The sequence below is a fragment of the Dromiciops gliroides genome, chromosome 3 (assembly GCF_019393635.1).
Source record: "Dromiciops gliroides isolate mDroGli1 chromosome 3, mDroGli1.pri, whole genome shotgun sequence".
NCBI classification, from domain to species: domain Eukaryota; kingdom Metazoa; phylum Chordata; class Mammalia; order Microbiotheria; family Microbiotheriidae; genus Dromiciops; species Dromiciops gliroides.
In genome coordinates this window covers 418544190-418551704 of record NC_057863.1, presented here as the reverse complement: position 1 = coordinate 418551704, position 7515 = coordinate 418544190, and the positions used below count along the sequence as shown (strand labels likewise).

Below are 7515 nucleotides of genomic sequence, written 5' to 3'. Positions count from 1 at the left end.
AAACAACTATTTACATGCAGACCTTTAAAACGAGATGCATATAAGGAATTTATATGAAAATACTTGCATGGTGTAATGGAAAGAACTCTGGTCTAGGAGTCGTCGACCTGCGTTCTAATCGTGGTTTTGTTACTTACCACTTCTTGGGTAAGTAGCTCCTTTAAGCTCTCTGTTCAGCTTCAGTTTAAACTTGTAGGTTCCTTGAGGGCAGGGACTGTCTTTTGCCTCTTTTTGTAACCCCAATACTTAGCACAGTGACTGCCACATGGGAGGCACTAAATAAATCTTTGATTAAATGTGGGTAAAACCACAGGGTTGTACTAAATGATCTTTTAAGGTCCCTTCCCATTATAAATCCCATGATCCTAAACATGTGGTCTACATATGCATAACAGTTACAAATAGCTCTTCCTTATGCCTGAATAGATTACCCACCTGCCCTAGGTCAGTAGAGAGAAAACCAAGCCCAGAATCAGGAAGACCTGGATTTAAATCCAGCCTCAGAGACTTACTAGCTGTATGACCCTGGGCAAGTCACTTAACCCTGTTTGCCTCAACTTCCTCATCTGTAAAAACAAGCTGGAGAAGGAAATGACAGACCACTTCAGTATCTTTGCCAAGAAAACCCCAACGGGTCACCAAGAGTCGGACAAGACTGAAATGACTGAACAACTCTACCCATGCATGTGTGGTAAAATATGAAAGTTTTTAACAGTCGGTTAGGATAACTGAAAGACGCCAGTTTTTCAAGGACCACCCTTTAGGGGAGGAGATGAACAGTCCGCCTGCTGTGCATGTCAGACTGCCTGCCGGGTACAGGCCGCCTGCTGCGCATGTCAGACTGCCTGCCGGGTTTTTTGACTTCCGGGGTGGAGAGAACGAGAGGAGGCCTTTTGCCTGCTTGGCGGGACTCCTGACGGCGCGGCACAGACTCTCTCTCCAAAGGTGGCCTTTTTCGGTTTGGTGAGTTTTTATAAGGAATATAGACTAAGCTTAGACTTAAGACGATTTGTATTGTGTTTCTACTTTCCTATCCTTCTAATCAACATCACCTTGTGACTATCATAACTATAAATAAAAAGGTCTATCTAGAAAACCAAAAGCTGCTTCCATTTACTAGTTTGGGAGATAAATTAAAGGAAAGGTTAAGTAGGGGAGATTTATGATCTAATATCCAATTTTAAATCTCACACATGTTAATCAGTACACTCCATCATTGTTTATTACCATGCATGTTAATCAGTACACTCCATCATTGTTTATTAGGTTCCCATTATGTGTCAATCACTGTGATGGAGTGTACTGATTAACATGCATGGGAGACAAAGGCAAAATGGAAATCCTTCCCTCAAGTTTACCTTCAACAGGAAGAGACAACATACACAAATGTATATATACAAAATCAATAATATGGAAGATGGACAAGGAATCAGCAGCGAGAGGGATTAGGGAAGGTCTTGTGTAGGGTGTAGTATATGAACTGATCTTTGAGGGAAACCAGAGACTCTTTTTCTGTTGTTGTTTTTGTTTTTTGTTTTTTTAGTAAGGCGATTGGAGTTAAGTGACTTGCCCAGGGTCACACAGCTAGTAAGTGTTAAGTGTCTGAGGCTGGATTTGAACTCAGGTCCTCCTGAATCCAGGGCCAGCGCTCTATCCACCGCGCCATCTAGCTGCCCTGAAACCAGAGACTATTAAGAGGGAACACTGTAGGCATGGTGGTTTAAGCTGGTATAACTCTTTAGTACAGCAACAACTATTCTGACCTGAATCCTCGATGACTGGTACATTTTTTGCTTTTCCTTTTAGGAAAGAACAAAAAGAAAGAAAAATAACAAGAAAATCACCTTGCTACTGGGTCTTTCTTAGGTACAAAGAATACCATAGTATAGCCTAGGGGCAGCACCTATTTATCCAAATCTCCTAAAACAAGACAATAGATGTGAAAGCTTTGCTGTTCAGTGGTTTTCAGTCATGTCCAACTCTTTATGACTCCATTTGGAGTTTTCTTGGCAGATACTGGAATGGTTTGCTATTTCCTTCTACAGGTCATTTGACAGATGAGGAAACTAAGGTAAACAAGGTTAAGTGATTTGCCCAGGTTCATACAGCCAGGAAGTGTCTGAGGCTGAATTTGAATTCAGGTCTTCCTGACTCCAGGCCCACCAGTCTAGACACTGTGCCAATCTAACTGCTACCAATAGTGGAAAAACCTACTGTGCTTTAGAAAGATTTTCATTTAAGTATGGGGAAGGGTAGACTTCTGGCTAATGCTGCCTGGTTCCTCAGAAATTTGCTCCTGGCCTAGAGAAAAGACCAATGAAAATTTCTTAATCAGACAAATTACCCTAAACATCTGACTCCTTAAACATTCAAGATAAGCCAGATTTTGTAGCACATGATTCCCTGAAGCACTGTTGTTGGTGGTTTTTTTTGTTTTTGCTTATTTTTGGTGGGGCAGTTGGGGTTAAGTGACTTGCCCGGGTCACACAGCTAGTAAGTGTCAAGGGTCTGAGGTCGGATTTGAACTCAGGTCCTCCTGAATCCAGGGCCGGTGCTCTATCCACTGCGCCACCTAGCTGCCCCCCCTGAAGCACTGTTACAGAATCAGCTTTAGACCTGGAAGGAATCTTAGAAGCCATCTAGTCCAACCCACTCATTTTACAGATGAGGAAATTGAGACTTAGCCAGACCGAGTGTGACCTGTGTGGGGCCACATAGTTATCAGTGTTAGAAGTGGGATATGAACTCAGCTCTCCCTGGCTCCATGTCCAGCATGCTCCCCACTCCACCAGACTGCCTACTACTTTTCTTGTTTTCTGAGCAACTAATTAAGAGCTTTATCCTCAGGCACTCTCCATCTTGATCACTGTTGGAAAGACTGCAAGGCATAACAGGAGCAAAACCTCAGGGAATTTCCTTGGAATCACGGGAACTTTAGAGCTAGAAGGAATCTTAGTCTAATCCCTCACTTTACAGATGTGGAAACTGAGGCCCGAAGTCTCACAGCTACTAAGCTGCAGAGCTGGACACCTGAATTAAAATCTTCTGTCTCTAAGTTCACTGTTCTTTCTACTATTACTGACTACATGGCCAGGGTAAAACATTTGCAATCTATCCTAATGGCCATCAGACTCCAGGAATCTGTAACAGCAAAGCCCTGCCTAGGTACCAGCATCTTATATTGTTGCTGATGATGCTCCCCTCCAGCAGTTTTGACAATGAAAAGTCTATTTTAAAAAGTAATTTCTCTAGAATCTAATTCTGAGCTGTCTTCATCTGGTTGTAAGTTTGTTGTCTCCCCTAGCCGACTGTAAGCTCCTTGAGGGGAGGGGCTGTCTTTTGCCTGTTTTTGTATCCCTAGAGCTTAGCACAGTGCCCGGCACATAGTAGGCTCTTTGTTGTTGTTCAGCAGTCTCTGACTCTGTGGACCACAGCACACCAATGCTGTCCATGGGCTTTTCCCGGCAAAGATACTGGAGTGACATACAGACAGAGATCAAATGACTTGCCCAGTGTCACATAGCTATTAAGTGTCTAAGGCCACATTTGAACTTGGGTCTTTCCAACTCCAAGCCCAGTGCTTTATCTACTGAGCCACCTAACCACCTCTAGTAGGTGCTTAATGTTTATTGGCATTACACAGACAGTTGGCTGTGCCAACTGTTATAGTACCATAAGTTCAGAGACTTAGATTTGGAAAGGTTACCCAAAAGATGTGGTTTGCTGGAGTCACCTTGTACTGGTTTCTAAGAGCAAATTGTTACATTTTCAGTATGAGCACCTACACCTCACAAATGGGTGAATGCTACAAATCCAGGCTTAATTTATTTACATTATTATTACATTTTCATTAGTTACTTCCTGGTGTCTAAAAACTATAAATCTATCAAATATCTGGCCCATTCTAAATCCAAGGTCAGTGAATTTAAAAAAATATTTTGAAAAAATATATTTTGAGAATTTAAATATAACTGGTTTTCTTGGTAACATTATATATCTTACTTTATTACTTTAAAAACATTATCCTGGGGCAGCTAGGTGGTGCAGTGAATAGAGCACCAGCCCTGGATTCAGGAGGACCTGAGTTCAAATCCAGCCTCAGACACTTGACACTAACTAGCTGTGTGACCCTGGGCAAGTCACTTAACCCTCTTTGCCCTGCAAAAAAAACAACCAAACAAAAAAACATTATTCTGAGAATCTGCCAAAATGCCATGGGAGTCCATGACACAAAACCAGTTGAAGACCTCTGCTGTAAACAAAGAAATGATGGTAAAGACACTCCCAATGTCAAAGGAACACACCCTTGGAGAGTTCTAAATACCATCAGCAAATTAGATATTTGTTTCACAAAACATTTTTGGTGACATGTGAAATAGATTTTAAGAACTTTTAAAAATAATGTTTGAATGACATAATTGTTTAAGCACAGCCACCTACACAACAGCCTACCTACACATTTTGTGTTAAATAGTCCAGCTCATTAACCACAGTAAGCCTTTGTGAGGCACCTTGTGTACGCAATGTCACATGAGAAAGGATTCAATTCTGCTGAATAATTGCACACCTCCGTGGTGATGTGGGGAATGGGACCAAGTGCTTCAACCACCCGTGAAGGGTGGAGGTGGAAATTTTTATTTCAAAAGGTCATTTAAGCCCTCCGCTAATATCAAAAAGGTCCCTTAATAAGACTATATTACCCATGGCTTTTTGTTGGGGTGAGAGGGTTGACCTGTAATGAGTCATACTGGGAGAATAAAAATAATGGTCCTCCGCCCTCCAGCACAAGCAAACACACAATAAAAAATAAACACACGTATAAAATCAAACACATTTTATTTTAATTATCCAACTTTTCATAGTAATCAAAGTAAATTTGCTCAAGTAAAGGTAACAATAAAAAAATGTTCTCTGAAAGAATGTTGCATTTTTAAAAAATTTCTGAGCCTCAAGGGTGTAAACGCTGTCATAATAGTTACCCGTTGAACTAGTCCCACCCCCAGTTTCTCTCTATCCTTTCAAACTCATTTCTCTCTCCTCCTCCCCTTTCCCAAGGTCTCATATGATGTTATGGGACTAGTTTGCACTGAGGGAAGATAAAATGAGGGGGGCCCCCCGATGTGGTACTACTCCAAATATTGCCTATTACTATAATATAGTCCAATTACTTAGGCTATTCACGTTACCCCAAATATTCTGAACTGCACCATGTACTCCCACCAAGGTATTTGTCTGTGATTATTTCAGGCACAGGAAACATTTACAACATACTACCAGAAAATATATTTGTAAAAAAGATCACCTGGTCTCATCTCATGCCTAAAACAAAGATGATGACTCCAGTAATTCTATGCCTGTGCACACTGACAAATGGTTATTGAAATAGATTTTACTGATTATGTCAGAAGAGAAAATACTTGTTTTGGTTTACTTTTAAATGGTTACCACAGGAAAGAGTAGACTGAGTGTGCCTGACATAAGCCAATTTGCCTAACTGTAAGTTGCCTGGTAATAACGAAGGTTTTAGTGAATGACTTAGCTCTTCTTAGCAATACAATGATCCAAGACAACGCTGAAGGACTTATGATGAAAAATGCTATCCATCTCCAGAGAAAGAACTGATGGAGTCTGAATGCAGATCAAAGCACACTTTCTCTTTATTTTTCTTGGGTTTTTTTTGGTCTGTGTTTTCTTTCACAAATTGACTAACATGAAGATATGTTTTACATGACTGCACACGTATTACCTATATCAAATTGCTTGCCTTCTAAATGAGAGGGGAGGGGAAAGAGTAAGGGAGAGAATTTGGAGCTCAAAATTTTACAAAACAAAAGTTAAAAATTATTTTCACATATCATTGGGGAAAAAATAAAATATTAAATCATCCAAAAAGACCCCCAAAGATTTTATAGAAAGAACTATTCGATTTTGCTGAAGAAATACCATTTAAAAATTCATTCCTGCACTAGTCCCCACTTCTGGGTCCTACATCATTACCCCCCAAGAGCAAAACTCTACCCTGACTTGGCTCAGTGATGCAACACAGCTTTAATTTTCCCCACTCCACTCCTCCCTTTTGTTCTTCCTTCCAGAGAAGGTGATTCCTTAAGAATGCTTAAGAAAGTGTTTGTGAATTTTAGAACAGAAAAAGTCTAGGACAAATACTAAAAGGGAATTAATGCTATAACAAATAAATGCTATTGGACCATTAGCCTGTGGACAATTTTCTCAGTTCCAGGCTTCTACCCCTTCACTAGAAAAATACTGTCATTTATTTCCCCTTCTCTCTGGCTGAATATCATATGATCAAAAAAAAAAAAAAAGATCTTTTCCCACGGATCCATGAGGTGTTGCTACAAAAACTGGATGAGGTAAAGACCAGACAGATCTGTGATTTCATTGGTACAGGGAATTTCCATGTGAGAAAACTGCCTCTATCAAGGCAGATGGGCACCTTTTGTCTTAGGAAGCTGCCTGGGGCCCTGAGACGTTAAGTCACACAACTAGCATGTGTAAAAGGTGGGACTTGACCCCAGATCTTCTTGCTTTCAAGGCTAGCTCTCATTCCAATCTGCCACTTCCTCAAAAACAAAACAAAACAAAACCCCAAGCCCCCCTAACAAATGATTTAAATATTAGAAGATAAACATGCTCAAACATTATTTGAACATTACCATTCAAGTTAAATATGAAAAGTAACCCTGATGTCATGAAATTACATTCGTGAAATTATCAAAACCTGAAAAAATATAGAAAAATGGGTTTCCCTTTTTCAAAGTTATCAATGTTTATCCAACACACCTAAAACAAACCAAAAAAATCAAATAAGGAATGGCATATGAAGCTTATCTGTCACATTATCAATGGTCTCTTCCTCTAGTTGAGAGCCAAAATATGCTAGAAGACAACAACGGCCTCTCTCACTTTGAGGATCAAGAGGAAGACTTAATGCAACAATGATAAGGCACCTCTTCATACTGGCTGACCTCCTGAGGAACAGAAAGAAAGCCTCCCATTGTTCCCAGGGAGAGTTTCCCTTCTAGGAAACTCAGAAGGAATCTTTCAAAGAATCTTGGTTGCCACCTACAGTACAAGGAGTAGCAAAACTTGCCAGCAGGGATGACTTCCAGGCACAAAAGATATTTACAATGTTTAATTTCCCTTTCCCTTGGGACTCTTAGGTATTCCAGGGAAATTGCTGAGGCCTCGGTTTCCCTATAATACTTCCTCTTCCCTTTCAGACACACCCTGAATTTCAACTACTTCCTCTTCCTGAGAGTAATCACCTTGTTGATTGGACTCATGGGCCCCTCCTGAGTTAAAGAGCTGTTCTTCCAAGAACCATCCTCCAATACCATACTGCTCTTCATGAGCTCTGATTTCTTCAGGTGACAGGTGACTTGCTCCCAAAACAAACTCTGCAAACCTACCAAAAAACATTTTTTTTAAAACAAGGTTAACATTAGGAAGGAATATTTTATTCAGCAAACAAATGTGTTTTTCTGGGTATTCTGA

At 40.4% G+C, this 7515-nt stretch overlaps 1 protein-coding gene across 3 annotated transcripts in view; it reads right to left on the bottom strand.

The window, feature by feature from the left end:
• Positions 1-5764: 5764 nt before the first annotated feature.
• NEMP2 (nuclear envelope integral membrane protein 2) overlaps positions 5765-7515 on the bottom strand; it is a 38387-nt gene continuing 36636 nt past the window's right edge. For all 3 annotated transcript variants that reach the window (XM_043998815.1, XM_043998816.1, XM_043998817.1), the window contains one exon: positions 5765-7426. In XM_043998815.1, the coding sequence (XP_043854750.1) occupies positions 7216-7426 (211 nt within the window). In that variant the 3' untranslated portion in view covers positions 5765-7215. The remainder of the gene's footprint in view (positions 7427-7515) is intronic.